Source organism: Mytilus trossulus, chromosome 2 (genome assembly GCF_036588685.1).
Source record: "Mytilus trossulus isolate FHL-02 chromosome 2, PNRI_Mtr1.1.1.hap1, whole genome shotgun sequence".
NCBI classification, from domain to species: domain Eukaryota; kingdom Metazoa; phylum Mollusca; class Bivalvia; order Mytilida; family Mytilidae; genus Mytilus; species Mytilus trossulus.
Window position 1 is genome coordinate 3,251,238 of NC_086374.1, and position 23,653 is coordinate 3,274,890.

Consider the following 23,653-nt stretch of genomic DNA (forward strand, 5'->3'; position numbering starts at 1 on the left):
ATTCAGTATATCAATGTTATTCATTGGAATTCGGTACTACCAAAATTTTACGAAGTATCTACCAGGGAAAAACAACACAGTGAGGCATTATGTGCCTGACATAAAAGACGACAAGACAAACAAAACACAAAGTATCGATCACAATGGGATGACGGTCACATGTTTTTCATTCCTTGCTAAAAGTAGTGTGCTAATTATCTGTCTTTTGGTTACTGTCCACGCTCAACAAGGACTGAGCGCGTTATTTGGCAACGGAGAATCTAACTACAGAAATCCAAATATCGATTTAGAATTGGGCAATGATGAAACGTGTGCAAATTACGTTCCATTTGTTGTAGCAACCATCAATATACTTTCAAGTTTAGTATTTTACAAAACAGCTAAGACTGCTTGTGCTATTTGCTGTCAGATAGTAGGTTTTGGATTTGCGATAATATTTTTAGTTCCTGTTATTAACTTAGTTGCTTTAATAAAACTAATGGAAATTCCGCAGACACTTAAGTTCCAGTCATGTGATATATTCTTTTCGCAATGGCGTATCAACTCGATTTCAGAAGTAGGAAGTGAGTGGTGGCAAATTCCTATTTCTTTTACCATGGCTATTTTGGCTTTTGCATGCCTTTGTAGATTCGTATTTTATACAAATGGTGTACCACAAGGCAAAACAAGCAGGTAATTATCTTTATCATACCTACTATAATACTAGTTGTCAAAATCGTACTGCGTAAATAGAGGAAGAAGATAACTAGGAGGTTATCCAAAACAAATTTGATTTACAAAAAACAAACTAAAAAAAACACAGATAGGCATTCCATGCCTTACGTAAAAGACGAAAAGACAAACAACTCACAATTCCAAAAATTAAAAAAACCCGAACAAGATTTAAATGGCATATTAGCTGTATATGTAATATTCAGAGTATAATTATGTCAGTTTGTGTTTTAAAATCTTGAACTAAGAATTGATAACAAAAATGTGCCAATAAAAAACCAAAATAATTAACAAATCATATTTCTGAAAGGATTCTCATTACCTGTCTACACGGTATGGGTTTTGTTGATATTTGAAGGTCGTACGGCAATCTTTTTGTCTCCGGTAGATAGTTGTCTTATTGGTAATAATGTTTCATCATCTTCTCATTTTTATATTCATTATAGGGCTTAGTTTAAACAATTTTTTATTTTTGAAAAGAGCACAAATGACATATATACAACAGGAATATATGGACTCGAAAAAAACCAAACTATTAGATTGACAAACATTATGATACTATGAAACTGTTTATTAGCGTAGTGGGATTAACCATATGTGGATTCTAAGAAAACTCTTAAAATCTTCGGGATAATTTTAAACCTCGATCTTTTTCTAAAATCAATTCTATCAAAACTTTGATTTTTTAACATTCCTCATGAGAAATTGAAAAATCGTCTGAAAGAAATAATCCACAATGCTTTTCAACATGGTAGTATTCGCTATAACTTATTACTTTGGGATACCATACGACATATTTTTTTATTAGTGAACAGAAAGGTAAAACATACAACATAGAGGAAAAGGGATCAGTATGCTGGATTTTCTAATTGACAACTTATTTGTTGAATTTGGAGACTGTTTCAACAAATTGTCGGCATTTCTATTGGAAGGAACTGTGCGCCTCTCCTTGCTGACCTCTTTTTATTTACACATGAGTGTGAGTTCCCTCAGACGGTTGTCAAAAACAAGAAGATCAAAGATGCCCAGGTCATTTTGTTTCACATTCAGATATATTGATTTTTTCCATTAACAATTCAAACTTTTCTGATTGGGTTCCATCAATATATCTCCCAAAGCCAGAAATTAAAGAAATAATAGACACGGCTCCCTCCTCATCACCAGGGATATGTCAACGAAATTCTCGTCTTTTTTCCAAAAAAAAGTTCATCGGAAAATACCAAGATCTTGTTGATAGATATTCCGTATCAACTTCACAAATAATACACGATGGTCTTGAAGTATACATTCTGGGTACTGACGTTGTTAATCATCTTTATAACGTGTTTTATCACATGGCAGCATCCGGGTGCAGGACTTTCTCTCTTTGTCGATAACGTGATATATTGTAAACAGGTAATTCGACAATTTTAAATACGTCATCAAACAAATTGTAATAACAAATTTAGAAATTAAATAATCGTTTAAGAACAAATTTATAGAATACACATAAACATAAGTAGACAAATACAATTGCGGCGAAGAAACCGACTGATTAATGTAAATGTTGTTTCTTGCAGATTGTTTATGTTTCCATTCTATTGTGGAATTTACATCGACAAGTCAGTAATATTAAACAGAAGAAAGTACGATACAAAAGTATGTATATTTTGCATGAATAACTTTTTATATATTTGAGTCCGTTTATCGGTGCGTTATTCAAATTTAAAATGTCGAAGCTAATAATTTGGTCAGAAAGTCAACTGTTCAATATGTGGAGACTTTTGAGGATATGTTTAGCCTCGTTTATACCGCAAGTATCAAGCAATTCTCATCCTTCAATTCGTCATCTTGCAATTGCGTTTAAAAAACTACTTGAGCGATTAGTATTTTTTCAAAGTCATTGTTTTTAACTTTTTTTTTATTTGAAAACAGACTCGAATAGAAAAACAAAGATTTACAAACTACTTACTTTAGTACACAGATTTCTTACTCATATTAACGATTTTGTTTAACAAGCAATTTTAAAAGAATAATCCTGCTGATAGATATTCTAACAAATCACGTCCTGTTAAGTCCAGGAGGAATAGCTATTGCATAGAACTACAAAGAGATAGAAAAGAAATTCCGAGGAGAAAATTCGTCAAAGCTGAAAATGTCGTCTGAAAAATGGAAATATAGCAAAATTCTGTAGGATACGAATTGGCGACACCAACTTTCCGACCCATTGTGCTAGTTTTGTTTTTTGCTATGGATTTTACACTATACTTAGTTAAGCATCTAAAAAGGTCACAACTTATTGCCAAAAATCCGTGAAAGCATTTCTAAGCACTTAATGATGCTAAAGAATGGTGTAGGAATTATTTTGACATTATTTTGAACATAAGAAATCACTTGCAACACAAATATTAAAAACAAGACTATTATCCTTTTTCCAGGAAGATAACAATATCCAGAGTAAAAAAAATAAAAACACCTCTTCTACTACAGAGCATGTAAGTATTAGCTATAATACAGTTATACTTTACCTAACACATATTTCAGGGCAATTCATGATAAATAGATGTATAAAAATGTATCGTGGCCTTTATCAGTGAATTGGTAAAATTCTTTGTGTGTGTGTGAGTGTTTTAAATGTTGTTACTCTCATTTCTTGCACACTTTTTAGCCCGGGTTGAGTTCAGGAAAACCTTTCAAAGTAAATTCATTAGTAAGTTTTTTTCCCCTGAATTGACAGGATAGTCATGTTGCATGTGTGTGATCTCAATCTTGACACCAGAGAACAACGGTAAAACATTGAATTAAGTATGAAATCAAATATATATATAACACATAATATTAAACTGTAATTATGTATCATAACATTATGTTATGGTACATAATTATAGTTTAAAGAATTCACTTACAGAACGAAGAAAGAAAAAAACCAAAGATATACGCAGCTGCCACTATGTGGCATGAAGAAATGCACGAGATGGTACAACTATTAGTATCAATATTCAGGTCAGTTTATCAAATTAGTGAATCAGAAATGTGACGATTTTCTTTTGTATTTTAACCATTTGGTTTTCATTCTTTTGGATTTTTTGTAACTCATCATACAAAAATTAAAATGATTTGATTTTCCCCAATTTCGATTTGCTAGCATCATTCAGGAGTGTACACATTCCCGCAAATTTGTATATCTGATTGCAGAAAAAAATGAGGACATGCATTTTAAAGATGTGATAAACATGAGGTTTGTACCATTTATTTCAACCTTGCGGTCTTTGCCTGATTATGAAAGAGAGATTGATTTTGAAAGAGAGATTGATTTTGAAAGAGAGATTAATTATAAAAAAGCGATTGATTTTGAAAGAGAGATTGATTTTGAAAGAGCGATTGATTTTGAAAGAGAGATTGATTTTGAAAATGCGATTGATTTTGAAAGTGAGATTGATTTTGAAAGAGCGATTGATTTTGAAAGAGCGATTGATTTTGAAAGAGAAATTGATTTTGAAAGAGCGATTGATTTTGAAAGAGAGATTGATTTTGAAAGAGACATTGATTTTGAAAGAGCGATTGATTTTGAAAGAGCGATTGATTTTGAAAGAGAGATTGATTTTGAAAGAGCGATTGATTATGAAAGAGAGATTGATTATGAAAGAGAGATTGGTTTTGAAAGAGAGATTGATTTTGAAAGAGAGATTGATTTTGAAAGAGCGATTGATTTTGAAAGAGCACGATTGATTTTGAAAGAGAGATTGATTTTGAAAGAGAGAATGATTTGTCATCATTCCTAAATGTCAGTACCAACAATATTTGTTTCTTTCGTAACTTCAGCATGAGCAGATTTTTCAGAATGGCGTGCTGGTGAGATGAAGCCTTCAGTCGAACAAGGTACCATACAGCCTTCAACAATGACCAAAACCAATATCGAATAGTAAGCTATGAATGTCCTGATATGAACAAATTAATGAAAAACTGATCGTCTGATCCATGTACAAAACAATTAAAGACAAAAATAACACAAATATGATTGACAACATTTTAAGAAGGCCCCCCTAACATTGAAAATGGCTTAACTCATCAGATCGACTAACAAAAAAGGTAAGACACAATTATCTAAACACTCAGCACGCATCCAATGGATTTAGTGTAACACCTTTATAAATGTTTGATAAAATAATGGCCGTGGGTAATGCCTAAATATAAATACCGACATAATGTAGGACCGTACGTGTAAATAAGTGGATAACAATATTCATATTAAGGTATTGTTCAATACAAAAAAATCAATATTAGTACATAAAAAAACCCAATATTCTATGTCCTTATTACAATGTTAAATTTACAAACTTTTAGGGTAATTTAACAATAAGATTTTAAGAAGCTTTAAATTTTCAAACAATTTGGTTTCAAGCATCACCGAAAAGATATTGTTGAAATTGTAGCTGTTGCAGAAAAAGATGGTTCCGTTAGAATAGTACAAAAATAAGAACTTTACACCCGAGACAAAATGACATAAAAGATGAAACAATTGATCACTAAACAATGTAAAAAATTTCAAACGAGAAAACTAACTACCTTATTTATGTAAAATAATTTAAAATTATCGGTTAATTTATTGTTCAGTTAAAGATAAATAGTAAAGCTATCAAAGGTACCAGGATTATAACTTAGTACGTCAGACGCTCGTTTCGTCTACATAAGACTCATCAGTGACGCTCAGATCAAAATATTTATAAAGCCAAGCACGTACAAAGTTGAAGAGCATTGAAGATCAAAAATTTCAAAAAGTTGTACTAAATACGGCTCAGGTAATTTATGCCTGGGATAAGAAAATCCTTAGTTTTGTATACAGGAAATTCATAAAAATGACCACACTATTGATATTCATGTCAACACCAAAATGTTGGGCTGGTGAAACTTTTGGGAACGAAACGTTCACCAGCAGTCACGTGGTATCGATCCAGTGGTGTTAACAGTTATCAAAGGAACCAGGGTTATAATTTAGTACGCCAGACGCGTGTTTCGTTTACACAATACTCATCAGTGACGAAATATTTATAAAGCCAAATAATTACAAAGTTGAAGCCAAAGATAATATTTTTGTAAACTCATGAAATATTTACAATTTTGTCCTTCTTCACATGCTACACAAGGCATGCCGCATGCTTTTAAAATGAAATAACATCTCGAGTCGTTTCACCTCTTTTTCGTATCTTTTACGACCTATACGTCATAAATCTGCCGCTTTCGACGCCAAACTGTAACAGCAGATACTTTGACATCAAAGATCAAACGCACAAAAGAATACTTTCGGTTGAAAAATTCGGATGATTGGATACATATTGAATTAGTCAATGATCTTCAAATCCATAGAGGAATATGCGTCCGTTATGACCTTTAAGCCATCCTTGACCTAATACCAATTTAAAATGTCGTAATTATATATATCACATCACACATTTTAGTATATAATACGAAATAGAAGAAACAAATAGACTTCGATCTTGCTAGCTGCATGATGTTTTAATACCAGTGTTCGAAAATTTTATTTATTTTGTTTCGGCTTTTAACTTGATGGTTTTGTTAAATTGTGCTTTTTGTTACTTGTGTCAAATTTATAACGACAACAGTTTTGTACCGCTGTTCGAAAGTAATAATAATACTAAGGTAAACACATCAACTATAAGAGGAAAACAACGAAACAACAGAAACACTAAAGTGCAAAAAAAACCCCCAAAACAACAATGCAAAACACACAGAAACGAAGTATAATACACCAGCTGCCATTTTCCTGACTTGGTACAGGACATTCTAATAACAAATGATGGGTTGAACCTGATTTAGCGGCTAGCCAAACCGTCCGCTTTTATGGCATTATTTAATTTAACACTAAAATGATAACATTACATGGCATGACTACATTACAAATAAATAAATGCAAGAACATTTCGGACAGAGAAATACACAAATAACATTACCATAGGACTGATATGCTAATTGTTATCAAAGGTACCAGCCTTATAATTTTTTATTAAAATACACCATACGTGCGTTTCGTCTACACATGACTCTGTTACTTTACATCAATGAGTGAACAAGACAAATCCCTACCCAATGTCTGCTAGAACATATAAAACAGACACTTTCCAGATTAGATAACTAGAGGAGGAGATTCGAATTAGATATAAACATTAGTGAAGATAATCTGACAAAGCCTTCGAAAAAAAAAGAAAGGTGACGCATAGATCAACAAGTAAACAACATGCTACACAGAAATATTCAGACTGATCAATACAAACATAACCAAATACTTGGAATGATCTAATATACTCCGACAATTGTAACATACTGGTGGTCATCTTCGACCCAAACATTCCATAATGGTCAGCAAACTCATAATGGCGTCCAAAAATCTTACAAAGGAATGACTTCAACTTTATCACTTCGAATTTTCGGTTTAATGGTCTTCTTGTAAGTAGTAACTATCCAAAAAGAAATGATGAATGGAAACGCAGTCCTGAAAAGTTGTACAAACTAAAAGATGTATACCTTATAAGAAGGTGATGCTGGAATGTTGCTAAATAAAAATGGAAAGTACACCAGCTGAAATCATATTATTCCTTGTAAACCAACCACAAACGTTAACATGAAGCAGGACAGACTGACGATGAAAACATTGTCATTTTCTAAATATTAGTCCAAATATGAGGCAGACCTAACTGTATCTACTGTAGCCTGTATTTCAAGTTCTATTGGATGAATGCATGCAGTAATCACTTTACTTTGAATTATTTTGTGAGAGGACATCATCTTTAGATCCTTAAATGATGTTGAAGGATAATCGTAGTTATTATACGACCGCAAAAATAAAAATTTGTTTGGTCGTATATTGGAAACATGTCGTCGTCGTCGTCTGCGTCGTCGTCGTCGTCAGCGTCGTGATTTTGGGGGTTAAGGACCCAACGGTTTAGAAATTAGGGACCCAAAGGGGCCAAAACAATTATTTATCTAGTTTCAGGACAATATGTTGTTTATAAGTATTTCAATTGCTCTGATATTGTACCACAATGTTCATACAATACAGTAGAAGGTTGAGATTTATTCTCAGGGTTATGGGGCAAACAATCTATGAATTAAGGGTAAAAAAGGGTAAAAAACAAGCATTTTGGGAAATGAAATTGAAATTTAAAGAATACTGTTATTTCTATGTTTGATTACTTGATAACCTCCCTTACACTGCTTGTTTTCAAAAGTTTAAAGAAAAAATTTTCAATTGCACAGTATTGTGCAATAGATTTGGTAGATTTTTGACAACATTTATATTTCGATAAGAACCTATATTCTGTCAAAATTTTTATCACAATCCAAATACAGACAGTATCAAGCTTGAAGATTATGACCAAATTTGCCCAACTGTTCAGGGTTCGACCACTGCGGTCGTATAAAGCTGCGCCCTGCGGAGCACCTGTTTTTGTATTACTGCTGTATCATATGAATAATGGATGTTGACAAGAAGAGGTTGATTTTAATATGAAATCCTATTGTTTTTTGTAAAACAAAGTATGGCATTTAAGCATAACCAATATGTTTTAATCAGAAAAAGTAAAATAAAATGAATACCAAACACAGAGGAAAATTCAAAACGGATAGTTTATTATCAAATCAAAAGATCAAAACGCATCAAACGAATGGATAGCAATTGTCATATTCCTGACTTGGTACAGACATTGTTTTATGTAGAACATGATGGAATGGACATACTTCTATGAAAGTCTAACACAATTCAAAGCAAGCTTTTGAATGATGTCAGTCAGTTTTAAAGACTAGCCAACAATATAATCAACGCATATTTAAGACAACACCACATGTAGTATAACCTTCAATTGCTAGTAATTGAAATTTGAAAAAGGGCAATTACTTTTTGCTACTGTGTTGGATATGGCTTAATTCATTTTCAAAACAACATTCGTGTCTTCGTTTACCGTCATATTCAATAAAAGATTACGACCCCCCTCCAAAATGATTAGAAAATAATTTAACATTAGATTGTTCCTAACATTCAATAAAAAATATTCCACATGTTTCACCAAATCAATTATTTTTGGTTTGTTTTAGAAGAAAATGAAAAATAAATTGAACATGTGTGTCTTCTTTTAACAGATTAGACAGACACCATCTCGATGTGTCTGCATTTCTACAAAAAATTCAACAGGAAGCTGGTAAACAGATAAATATAAGTAATGAAACAAATATACCATTGAAATCAATGAAGACAGTATATTTGTCTGATAACAGAAAGTATGAAATTTATAGTATCAAAGATGAAGATTTAACTGACTTAAGTGGAAAATACGACCTTGAAGGTAATGCTGATATATTATGGCGAGCTTTTAAACCCGATCAAATCACAAATTTCTTATCCGGTAACCTGCTTAAATAGAAATATTTTATCATTTTGATTATTAGTCATTCCGAAATCATGAAATAACTTGTTCAAAATAAACAAAAAATCGTAAGGCAGTCTTCGTCTTCTATCTCTGAATTATCCACATCAGATGGGTCGGATTGGTTACTGATAACAATAATAATAATTCAATGAATTAGCAGGCAATACTTTTTATCTTTTTTTTTTCAAATATCAAAAAGAATGAGACAATAGTACACTGGTGCGTCACTCACACTTTCATTGATTTAGGATTTTTTGTTTGTTTTAAACCAAATATTTCATGACTGCGTTCTTCATCTTTTCAATTTCCTTAAACAGTTCACTCGTTAAGCTCTCCTTTCTTGTTTTGTTTTGTTTTCTTTTTCTAATGCATCATTTGTTTCCATATTTTGGCTACTTTTTCTCCCTGTGAAGCCTTAATCCTCAGCATTCTCAACATTAACTAATGATGATAAGGTAAAAGGTATTGGTTTGGAGTTGACTCCAATTATAAGAGTACAAAATAAAGGCTGTGGATTTTCTATAGTTCTTAATCATATACAAGTATATAGGTTGCTACGAAAGACACGTGATTGTTAAATGTGTATAAATGTTGCTCCTGTGTTCAATAATTATTTTATAGGTCCTGAAAATATGTATCGTAGCAAAAATTAAATCACAAAAGTACTGAACTCCTAGAAAAAATCAAAACGGAAAGTCCATAATGGCAAAATCAAAAGTTCAAACTCATCAAACGAATCCTGACATGGTTCATGCATATTCTTATGTAGGATATGGTGGATAAAACCTGGTTTTATAGCTAGCTAAAAACTCGCACTTGTATGACAGTCGCATGAAATTCTATTATATTGACACCGATATGTGAACAAAACAAAAAAAACCATACAGGTGAAAACTGGGATACTTCAGTCAACATTGTGTGTTATAATCTTAATCACTATAAAACAAACAAATATGTAAGCACACAGGCATATAGACAAAGCACCATATTAGCAAACAATGAAAGATAAGAAAAATAAATTTACAGAGCCAATTAAAATGGATATCTCCAAATACAAACTAAACAGTAGAAGTAATATAAATAAAGAAACAATAATTTTCATATTCCCGATGACAATTTAAGGTAAATAAAGGCAACAGCAGTATGCCGCTGTTCGAAATTCAGAAATCAATAGAGAGAAAACAGACCCGGGTCACAAAAATAAAACTGAGGGAAACTCATCAAATGTATGAGAACTACGACACAACAGAAACACAACATTAGTATGTAATACACAGAGAAACGAACCATAACATAACAATAGCTGACTTGGTACAGGGCATTTTAAAATAAAAATGGTGGATTGAACCTGTTGTGGCATGCCAAATCTCCCGCTTTAATTGCGATGTTAATTATAACATTTAACTGACAACATTACATGACAGGACTACAATACAAATACATTGGAGAAAATATATGATAGAGAAACAAATGAATAATCAATTAATCAATAACCTATAAATACGTTCAGATATGATCAGATATGTCAACGTATCAGATACGGACACGCATTGAATGTTTGAGTCATTTGTCAAAATGTAATTTATATGATGCTATAATAAAAAGAATGTATCGCCACAGATTTTGTATAGATTATGCAGGGAAAATCTAATTCTAAAACTACAAAATTTTAAAAGAAGATAGTCTTACAATAGGATTTTATAAAGAAAAAAATGGGGTCACCGCACTCGTTTTCTTGCTACATACAAAATTAACATCACATTATATTTCAAAAGGTGCATTATCTGATTTATCTCTCCTTTTTTGACAAAGTTGAAAAAAAAAAAAAATATATATATAATTTTTTCCTTCTTTTTTTTGTGTAAAATGCATATTTTTTCTTAACATGAATACACATGAATAACATACTCTAGATTTGCACATGAAGATCTAGACCGATTGTTATCTGCTATTTCATGACAACATTCAAGATGGACAACATTCAAGACACCCTAGCTATCTTAATAAATGCCCCACTTTTATTATAGTAATGTATCATTCTAAACATGTTTTGTAACGTAAGAGCAATAACAACAGATTTGTAGTTTAAAACTTTCCTTTTATAGTTGAAAACAAAGATTTCACTCAATAATGTCTATATCATCAACTTTTGCTTCTTCGAAACAAAGAATATCAAATTTATACATTAAACTTTGAAATTCAGGCTAAAATAATCTTTGCTTGTCGTCTATTTGAGGATAAAATTTAAATATTCGAATTCTTGTTCACTCTGTAACGAGTTGGTTAGTATAATGTATACTATTTGTATGAATTGTCACTGTCCTCCGAGCTTGTTGGTCATCCGTAATTTACTATTTTCTGTTATAAGAGGTTTAAGTGAGATCAACTTGTCTGTTATGTTGTCGTCTTTATTTTAGGGGCTTCTTTTTATTGAAATTTCGGTTGTTTAGCAACTTTTACTATATTTGAAAGAAGAGACTTAATTTCCTTCCATTGTTTTTTTTCGAGCTTCCTCACAATAAGGTCACAACGGCTTTTTTCGATTGGTTTCTTTGGGAAATTGTTATGAAACACCGAATTTAGATTCTGTAAGAATTTCGTACTATTTCTTTGTCTTTTAAATTTTGAATCTGCATGCAATACAGGTTGGATTCAAATGTTGTTCTGCCTTAATTTTTTCTCTCCGCCAGCTGTCCGATTAAGTGAGTTTTGTGGAAATCAATCATTATTTCCGTTTTCATTTGTTCGTTAACATATGAAAACATGGTGTTTTAAACAACTGTCAGTTTATGAAGTCCACAACGTTGCTACTTCTTTTGAATCTGTTTTTTTTCTACACTGTTGCCAAATGTTTACGTACTTCTTTCAACTTCGTCCCTGTTTTCATCAAAAGAGTCCATAAACGATAGTTTTGTCATTTGTCAATTTTGATGTTTGTGTCGTGTCTCATATAAATGATATTAAATTTTGAATGCATAACTGGTTGAATATTTGGAATAGATAAGGGGCTAAAATGATAATATCCGGTTGGTGAAGTGAAGTTCGAGGTATCAGTTCAGGTTTTGATTCTCCTGGTCTGACCTTTTTTGCCATCCTTTATACGATTCATGTAGTTACCACACTATTTTGCAAAACACCACTCAATGTTTTCATAACTTCATGTGTGAAAATGGGGTCCCTTATGTATAATTATAAAAGAGACATTGACAAAGTCAGCAACTGAAGGCACTAAGAGACATCAGAAGTTTGATATTAATTGTCGAAATCCGGATATGATGTACAAAAATTAGCACCTCATGTTGTGGATTACCATCTTTGCCGCAAGTTTACTGTTTTCTACTCGGTATTAAGTTATTATAGGGTATTAAGTTAATGTAGAGATCCATTTTGTAATCATAGGTTTGAACGGTGTTTTCAATTTAGACTTGTTTATATCTATTTCGTTTGGGCTTGTATTTTATATTTTCTCCGGTTTATATAATCCGTTCATCCTATTTTGACCCTTTAAAATTCAAAAGTCTATCTAAATTTAATTTAATTAAATGGCCTTCCAAATACTTTTCGATCCCTAATATCACTGAAGAGACATTTATTGTCGAAATCCGGATATGGTGTAAACAATTTAGCACCTCATGTTGTTGTTTACCATGTTTGACGCAAGTTTATTGTTTTTTACTTGGTATATAGAGATCCATTTTGTTACACCTTGTGATCGGTTTTTTGGTAATCGCCAATTGCAGTCAGTAGGGTCTAAGAACATAGTTGTTCGACCTGCTAGTAAAATGCGTTTTGTTAAAATATATTTTTCACTCTTTTGGTCGTTTGAAAAATGTTGTTTGTGCTGTATTTAGACCCTTCTACGACGAAATGTGTTACATGCACACGTATTAAAATTGCTGTTTTTATCCAACGCAATCATAGGTTTGAACGTTGTTATCAATTTAGACTTGTTTATATATATATATATATAAAACAATAAGCCTTCGGCAAAGATGATAAACCACAACATGAGGCGTGAATTTTTTATATCATATCCGGATTTGTTGTGGTTTATTTTCAAAGAATTCACTAGCAGCAAATTTCATTCCAATGTTATAAGTAAAACTACTGTTGATCTATAATTACAGTTCATATTTTTTTTGACGACGCATTTGAGAAGAAAGAAGACAAGAAAACAGCGAAAAAACAAAAACGTGAAAATAATGACAAAGGGACCAAAAGACCAATAAACACTAACCGGGTGGCTGAGGAATACATTTATACTAGAGAAGAATCACCCCTTTCTTCAAAAGGTTTACCAGACGTTAACGATTACGTGAAAACATTTTTAAGGTCAATAGAGGAGGCTCAAATGTAAGTTTAAGCTACATTTAATTACGCAGGAAAACAAAATAATGGCATATTATATGTCTCAATTAATACGATATTCAAGGGCTTACATTTCTTATCATGATTTCCCTGCTAATAGTTGCTGCTCATAAGACAGAAATCAAACCAAGATTTCCAAGTGTTTAAGTTGAAATCCTCCCTACGAATATTTACGAACGCCATCACGAGTTGGTTGACCGTTATGGAATATTTGTTTCTGCTTTCCCTACCGGGTTCTTGCTGCTCAGTCTTTGGGTTGCACTTTGTTAATACAACTGATTCACAAGCAACGCATCTTTTGGTGAGATATATAAAAATTTGTTAACTTTACTGGTTCCAAGTTATTATATCAGTGTTTCATCTCATAGTGATATAACTTAGAAGTGTTACCAGTATAGAAAACATGGCAGCGCCTCTCTTAGAAGTTTTGGTCATATAAATGTTAAAACCATTTGTTCTGGGATATAATAGTTCACTAAATCTCAAAGTAAAAGTAGTACAGATTTAGCCTGAATGGTTATGCCTTTGGGAAATTGCATTGTCTATATTCACATAATTGAAACCTTTAGTTTTCTATGTTGTGTTTTGCATACTGTTGTTAATCTTTTGGCCTTTTTTACGATGACATTGCAAATTTATACCTGACTGCTCAGTTTGAAAGTCCATACGATCTCTCTTTATCAAAGACTTGTAATTAATTTTTTTTAAATTGAACCAACAGGCTATCAATTAGACAATCAAGTTTAAGGCAAAGCATAACAAACAAATAATTCATGTGGAAAATAGCGGCCACCATTCACTTCGAATGATTAGATCTGACAGAATACCGATCGTGAAAATGATTTAATTGACAAGTTGTACCATTGGTGAAAATGAATGCGCAAGTTACTCCAGGTTAAATACTTAAGAGAACGAGGTCCATGATCCCCAAATACGTCATATCACCTTCGAATCATACCCTGGTTTCAGGGGAGTGAAGATTAAACATTTCTAGATCATTAAACAGTTAAGCTCGAACTGGTGCCAAAAAACCGGTCACTCATTGTAGCTATATAGACATGAGATGGTTTCAACAGAACTTGCTGCGGTAACGCTGGAAAGTAAAAATTTTATATGATCCGAAGAAAATACAGAAAAGGATCATAACCCTGTAATCTTGCCAGATCCTGGCATATGTTTTTGACTAATCATTTTATTACAATATAATTAAATTCAAGATAAATGCTGATCTTTAACGAAGAAAAATCAAAAGTTTAATGCATTCCTGGCGGACAAACTAATAACGCATATAGAAATTTCCATTTTTACTCTTCTGGTATCTTAATATCCTGGTAAAAATACAAGCCACTCAATAAAATTAACATTAATATATAATCCTCGAAAATTTGATTCAGCAAGCAAATCCATCGACTTTGTCCTCTCTTTTACGTCCAATAACCATATGGATGCAGCTTTTTCTGGTTGTCCTGAAAAATTAATAAAACAGCATAAATTGTTATTAATTAGCGGGAAACGAGATTTGGATCCGAATGATGCATTAATCAAATCTCTTTCCTTAAATCGATATTCCTTATAAATGAGATTTACCGTAATATTGTCATCATTTAATGTTTTGTTAGGAAATTGTATGATATTAAAAGAACTATTGATAAACCTAGAACTTTACATTACCACTTGACACAAAGCTTGTTATACATCTTAAAGACAAAACAAAGATTCGAGCAAGGAAAAGATGGAGCCAGGTATAATTATATTTAACTTTGGGGATCATAATCTAATACATTTGTATTTTCTTAACTAATAAAATTCAAAATGATAAAGAATTAATTCACATTTTAATGACCACACCCGAAATGTGACTTAAGGCATTAAGACAAATTGAACGATTGTGTACTTTATACAATAAAATATATATACAAATGGAAAAAAGTATTGCAACAACTATATTTTTTAAAACTTGAAAAATCAGCATCTTATTATGGATGGAATATGATAAAATATTTGTAAAATAATATTGAAACCTAGTTTATGATAACATTGGCATTTAAAAGAAAAAATAAAATGTTTTGAAAAAAAAAATGAATTATCTAACCACAATTTTAATAACAAAATAAAGTGTTTTTTTACAAAAAAATGCATTTTACAACTTTAACTGTAGTCGAACTTTACAATGTCTGACATTTAAAAATATATGAAGATGATTGTTCACATCATGGTTGATCGTTATACACCAAAGAATTAGTACTTTGTGCGCAGCCTCCATTCAAACGGATAACCGCCTTTTGACGTCTTCTGATTCCTGCATTAAATTGACGAATTTGTTAGGTAGCAGTAATTATTTCTGATGAAGGGCATTGTTTATTTTATGACGTGTTTGAACTGGGGTGTCCTTCCGCGCACTTTACGCCCAATAATAACCCATATAGGCTCGATATGGTCCAAATCCGGGCTACGATCGGGCCAAGAAAGATGAACAGAAATACATTGGAATAATGGATCTTCCTCCACGATGTTAATTTCCAATTTTGGCGAGCTCTGCACTACATTGGTTACGGACAACTGTGTGTCTGTTCGTAAGCAATGGTCCCCAAAATGGTCTGATCGCACGATAACCAGTAGCAATGAGTCGATCTCGAACAGTTCTTGTTACAGTGAGTTGACTATGGGTGTAACCGTTTACCTGTAGCTATTGTTCAACCAGATTGAAACATTGACAATTCAATAGGGACATTTAAATTGACCAGTTGGTTTGGTAATTTAAATTTACCTTGATGCTTCCTGTACAGTTGTTTATTCACCTAACCAAAACTTTTAGCATGCTTTTTTCCTGAAGTATTATTTTTATCCTGTTACTTCACCTGTTTAATTGTTACTGTTGTAGTATAACTATTTTTTTTATATGGCATCAAGGCTTCAATTTTTATCTTTGTTGAATAACCTAATATGCATTCAATCTTAATTAGTTTTTATGGTATGAATAATGCTAGAATATGACCACTTATATTTGATAACTAGACACAAACTTTTTTCATGTTCTTACATTAACTAAACACTGTGAATTTGATAACAAAAATCCTTTTCTCATGTTTTTGTATTAGAGAATCCTAAAACAGGTAAACAAATTAATATTGTTATAAGTCTTTTTGTTATTGAGACGGGTGTTTTCATTGAAATATGTAATCATTCAAATGCCAAAAAACACAACATCTAGACAGAAAAAAAGATATTTTTTTACTGTCATTCAAAATTTTAAAAGAAGGCAAGCCAGATCAAGACTATATGTTTTCATAAAAAAAAATTAATCGCATGTCATATAATTCACTACATTTCCTCCTGAATGTTTTCATAGCCAAATACCATGAGTGCTTAGATTTCTTGTATATTGTTGAAAAAAAAACTTTTTAATATCTGTTTGGCTTTTTAAAGGGAAATAACTCAAAATAATTGTTTTGACATGTTCCTTGTACAAATTATTAGTGTATATATATTCATATTGAAATATCAAAATCATATTTGAATGAACTATTTTATTTACTCTACATATTGTATATCTCATCCCATCCAGTATTCCATTTTCTTTATCTGAAATAATTCATAACATTTTTCTAATTTTATAAACATGATGAAAGTTTTCGAATATTTGTTCATGCTTTTGACTATATAACTAGATTTTCTCTCTATGTCAATATTCCGTTAAATTTCCCAATATATATATATATTCTTAAAAACAGGTACAGAATTTTGCAATATTTGATTATTTCCATTATCACATTTAAAATGAGTATCCTCACTTTACAAATATTTTGGATAAGTTTATTCATATATTTTCACTATATCACTTGATTTTATTATATCCACAGTGTTGAATTTTTATTTCATTTACATGTATATATTCCAATTAAATAATATTAGATACAGAACTTTACAATGATTATTTCCAATTTCACATTCATATTATCTCAACATAAGGAATATTGTGACGTCTGGCGTACTAAATTATAAACCTGGTACCTTTGATAACTATTGAAATATTTTACTTTTTCGTTTCACTTTATCACTACATTAGACTATATCCACTTTATGAATTTAACATTTTGTTTCGTTTCCATGATAATTCCCACGATATATATTCCATTTTAACAGGTGAATCACTCTTATAATATATCCCAAAATTTATAATGAATGTGTTGAAATTATTTCTCCTTCTTGCATTCAAATTTGATTTGTTATAACCTTTTAGATAACTTATTCCATTTTTTGCAAATTGAATTCCCTTCAGTAAACACAGTATTTTTTCCACAAAAATCCTCTTATATCATTTACAAAGAAAAACACAGCAAATATCATAATCCAAAATGAAAATCTTCAAGGGACATTATAAAGAAATGCACAACACATAATCCATCTGAAAATTGAGATTGAAATCACCTGGATAGCTCTTTCATGTGTCACTGACAAATAGACAATACTATGTATGAGGGTTACAAATTTAAAGAATCATTTATTATTTAAAAACAGTTTTAATTTTCTTACATATTAATATGCAGTTAACAAAATATTTTACTGATTCCGATTTTATGGTAAATTTTAGAAATATTATCAATACTAGGGATTTAAAACAATGAAAACCATAAATAGTTCTACCCTTTCAATTTTTTGATAGAATAATCCTAGGTAAAGAAAAATTTCAGGAAAAAAGCATGCTGAAATTTAGTTAGGTGAATAATTTTTTTTACAGGTAGCATCAAGGTAGATTTAAATCTTACAAAACCAACTGGTCGATTGAAATGTCCCTAATGTATTGTCAATGTTTAAATCTGGTTGAACAATAGCTACAGGTAAACGGTAACACCCATAGTCATCTCATTGTAAAAGGTTAATATATGCCCACCACTCTCTTTTTAGGATTTTATTGTATGCAATGGGTTTCCTTCTGATCAACCTTCATTATGCTTGATTTTCTCTAGCAGATGGTATAGGGGGTCTTCTTGATCTCGGAAGGTCTTTAACACCGTTTACTGCCTGATTTTTATTTTCAAAACGACTTATAGTGGGATGGTGATGACCAACAATACATGCGGTTGTCACAGCGACATCCCTGCTTCTCTCATGCTGAGTATCTGCCTTATTGCTGCAGTTAGGACTTGTGGAGGACCCATTACAAGGTGTCAATCACATAACTTTATAAACTTGGTTATTTAAAGTATTGAGAACAATGAAGATACAAACATTTGTTTTGCTGTTTAATAAAAATTATAATGTCTCAGTGATTTATACCAAATATCTTTTTCTTTTCAAATTTAAACACTGCTATTTATGCGTTGATATTACAAAGATAAACCTGTTCCCATATAATATCGAACCTCTTAAAATTTGTCAGCTTTTATTCTGTTCAAAATTGTATTTTTATTATGAGGATCGGTCTTGGAAATTATAACACGCGTACTCTCGATTTGCTTATATTTTTGAGACTCAGAACATGGCAATAATATATGATTTAAAAAAAAATGTGGGCACATGTAAATGTTTTTCAACAAATCTGATTTTCTAACAAGTCGGATTCACTAAATGTAATTAACAAGTAAGTGATACAAATTAACGTTTAAATAGCTTTTCTAGAGGAATACTCTGCAGATTTATATGTATCTCCATTCGGTCGACAGTATGATATTTAAACGCATATAATTTATAAAAAATATTTGTACTTTACCTTATTCAGACATACATGATATGTCAACCAAGTATGAAGGAAGCATATCTAATTCAGTATCATTTATAAACTCACGAAAAGACCTTGGCTTGGAAAAAAACCAATATGCATAGCCACATTACATTGATACATGTGTGTGATACAGAGTCGCTGACCATTTACACAGGATGAAATGTATCTGTAACGTAACGGTATCCAAATTGCACCTATTAAGAAAAAGTAGCAGCGGAAATCTTACAACATTTCTTAGAGACTAAACAATTTGTATTATTTATTTTATACTATGTACGTCTTTCAACATAGGTAAAACTATTTAGATATACACAAAACGTTCACAGTATTTATCAACAGATAAAGTGTTTACTGAAAAAGCAAAATGTACCGAAACGCAACCATGCGACGTCATCAAAACGTCATCTTTTTAAAATTAGCAAATTCAATATGTTTCAAGTATTCATTTCTTTAAAAATGAAGAGTAATTATGGACAAATATTCAATTGTTCAAAATATTTGAAAAAATTAAACAAAAGCTCTGTTATTCGACTTTTGACGATGCGAATTTAAGCATGGATGCAATTTGGGTATTCCTCCTTTCAGAATTAATGATGGTTCGGAGGTTAGTTCAGACCAATTTTTCTATGATTCCATATGAATTGAAAATCAAATTGGTGTACCTAAATAACAAAAAAGGACACGGCTACAAAATAAACACAAAATGGAAAATTTTGTCTTAATCATAAAAAAAAAAACGTAGTTGAAAAATAGGTGCAATTTGGGTACCGTCACGTTAGAGTTTTTGTGTATTGCATCGTGAAAGAATACAGGTTTGCCGAATGTTTACGTCGTTCTCTTCAAATTCAAAATTGTTGGATTTTATTCAAATTATTTCATTTGGCAATTTTCAATGTTGCATTTCGAAGAAAACACGCATACGTAGTCTCATAACATTAGTTTTATTGACACTCTGCTAGAAATAGGATAGAAATGCTCGACAGAGCCTCACTTTAAACCTTTGGAAAATACATCTTATGTTTTTAAACATTATATTGTTATTTTGATAGAAAATCGATATCATCTAATTTAAAAAAAGATAATACTATTTTTCATTTAAGCTACTTACCGCAAAAACTGAAGTAAATCGATTTATAATTTATCAATATTTCCTCCCGATTGTGTCTATTCAAAAATCACATTTCATTATGTTTTCAAGGCTCCTGGTTCATGGTTTTGAATAAAATGTGTTGAATAATATTTTTATAGAACATCGGAACTCCTTCGGTTGCAAAGAAATATAATGCCCGCGTCACACTGTCCCGATTTTTACGCCGATGGAAACATGGTTATGGATATTTTCAAAATCGGGAGCGATCGTATCCAGATCGGGCTATTCGTAGTGCCATCTTTCACCATCGAAGAACCATCGGCCACTTTTTCTAGCCTTCGGGGACAACTTCGGGAAGGGTTCTAAATTTTTTAACATGTTAAAAAATCCCCGAAGGTGCGGGCGATATTGAGGGTTCGTATTGAGTTCTTATCACCATCCTCACCATCGTAATGTCACCAGGAATGCATCTTTGAACATCGTATTGCCTTCGTGTTTCCATCGTTTCCATCGGGCAGTTTAGACATAACGATGTCTACACGAATGAATCACGAAGCTACCCGAAGGTCTTACTATGGCAACACGACTTCGTGAAGACCTCGTAATCCCGCCGTGTTGCAATCGAATAAAAGTACGAACGCGACAAGATAGAACTACGACGGCAATAAATCCAGCTAAATGTAAGTTAATTTCCGCGCTAAAATACATTTTTAAGTGCACAACGCGATATGCACTGGTCAGTCTAATACGACAGTTAAGAAAGACGTTCACAAAACATGGAGTTCATATCATATGATTCTATGAGAACAAGAACGGCGACAGCATTGTTTCTATTAATTCAAATGGAACAAGAAGAGCAGCTATTACAGGCTCAGGATCTACTTTAACAAGTAAAATATTATTTTTTGTCAATTTTTCATATCAAGTAACATAATGAAAATCATAAACGCGCCTCGTACACCAACACTGCAGGTACACGTATATAGGGAAACCAACTTTTTCTTCATTATTCTGATTTTTTATTTATCGTCTGAGTTGTTGTCACACGAATGTTTACTCCACAACCATTTTGTTTTCTATATGTGGATTGTCATATTTTGACGCATGTGTTGCTTTCCCCACATCCTTCCTTTTGTCTATATTATTATGATATTTTCCTGGAAAGAGGTCTTTAATAAAAGGGACCAACGAACCCATTACCTTACCTTTAAGATAGATCATTAAACATGGGCATAATTATGGATGATTATTCAGACTAGTGCACACATTTTACAGTTCAAAAAAAGCAATGCCGAGCGTGGCATATCCTCGTATGTAGCATATTGGGGACAAATATGGACACTATATTTGTATATGACACATCCAGAAAATGGTAAATTGAATATACATATTTGATACATAAACTATCAAGTTTTACCCTTAAGCCCACGGTCTTCCGTCTTATGATTAAACCAGAAATGAAATGTACAATATAATATATATTTAGGCATATTGATCAAACAATTCAAAACGCGCGATGCCTTCGCCATATAATTTGAATGCATCGTAAGCTGTATACGACATCGTATGGCCATCGCGCCATCATCGTTATCCATCGTGTAGACTTCGTTATCAATCGTGTAGGATTCGGCTGACATATGATGCTTAAATACCCGTCTTCGGTTAACCTTCGTATGTCCATATTTTGCCATCGTATATAATTTCGGCACCATCGTATAGACTTCGTTATTCATCGTACTTGCTTCGGTCACTTTTTGGTATTTTAACGAGATCGGGACCAATTTCGTACGAACTTACAATTTTCGCATTCGGGTGTCCATCGTATATAAAAATCGGGACAGTGTGACACGGGCATTAGAGAAAATAACAAACAGACGAGCTTATATAATAACATGCATAGAAACAATTCTGTTGTTAGAAACACAACACGCATGAACCAGTTTGGCAGTTTAAAAAATAAATCCAGCAAACATCACCTAATTTTTAATAGGAAAATCTACAACAATGTGTTTTCTGTATTCTGTAATACAATATTGCCATTTTATTTAAGGTCATGTACATGTATTACCTACTTGGTCATGTGTCGAAACTAAACCCAAATTTAGAAAACTACAAGGAAGAGGCAGATAACACATTCATATTAGCTTTAGATGGAGATGTTGATTTTAACCCACAGTCAGTCAAACACTTACTTAATAGAATGGAAAAAGATCCTAACGTTGGAGCTGCGTGTGGTAGAATTCATCCAATCGGATCAGGTAAAATAGTAAGGCAGAAATCCAGATTAAAGTTTGACTTGTGCTTCCAAAGAAAAATGACTGATGATATATTTACGTTTGCTTGAAACTCTTTTCTAATTTCTTCATACATTATTATGTTATTGTAGTCTTGTTTCGTGGCAAATGAATACACAAAGACAATATAAAGTTATGGATTCTTTATTTTATTCTATATTGTAATCCAAAATAAATACCCTGTAATAACAATACATTATATTAATGGATGTAATATAATTAAGTAACTATATAAAAGATTTAAAACATTATGTTAACAATTATGAAAACTGTTTACTTTTCCAAGCATTTCAATAATAAGAGAATACTATATTATTTCATTAAATAGGAAATAGTGATCTCCAATTCTATTGTCTCATGAATACATCTAAATACAAAATCTAATCATAATGCATATGTCGATGCATTTGTAATACATTATAATAGTAATGCAATGAACTGTTAAATACCAAATTTAAATAAGCATATTTAAAAATAACATATACATGAAAAGCAAGAACATACGTGCAAACAAAGCATAAAGCACTTTCTAAAGCAGACAATACAATAAGCAAAACGCACATAGATTCAACATAACATAACCTACCTCACAGGTATTTGTGAAGGATTGAATACAATAAAAGTACTATCACATCAGGTTGATGCCAACATGGTGGTAAATATATTTCTTTATTACCAAAGTCTATATAAACTATAGTTATACAATTATAATAACATCAATAATACATATAATACATACAATAACACAGACTATGTGACAGCAGAAGGTGTTGTAGTAATAAACAAACATAATTTAACATCTCAGATCTAAGCTTAAAATATCTAAATATAAATATACCTAAATTACACAATTCTTTTACATTATTAGTTCTCTTCAGTTTAATACATTTGTACATCGACGGGTTTTTCCAATACAATGGCTTGATATTATAGGGTTATTGCATGAATATTGGGGAATATTGTCCCGAGTAGAATTTTATATTGCACGAGCTTGCGAGTGCAATATATGTTCTACGAGGGACAACATTCATGCAAAAACCCTTTTATTGTA

General features: G+C 31.7%; 1 protein-coding gene across 1 annotated transcript in view; it reads left to right on the forward strand.

Moving 5' to 3' along the window:
* Positions 1-8,179: 8,179 nt before the first annotated feature.
* The window catches only part of LOC134708657 (chitin synthase chs-1-like), a 56,133-nt gene continuing 40,659 nt past the window's right edge, over positions 8,180-23,653 (forward strand). Inside the window, exons 1-5 of the mRNA XM_063569304.1 lie at positions 8,180-8,199; positions 8,842-9,044; positions 13,256-13,443; positions 15,155-15,238; positions 22,359-22,566. Coding sequence (XP_063425374.1) covers positions 8,180-8,199; positions 8,842-9,044; positions 13,256-13,443; positions 15,155-15,238; positions 22,359-22,566 — 703 coding nt within the window. The remainder of the gene's footprint in view (positions 8,200-8,841; positions 9,045-13,255; positions 13,444-15,154; positions 15,239-22,358; positions 22,567-23,653) is intronic.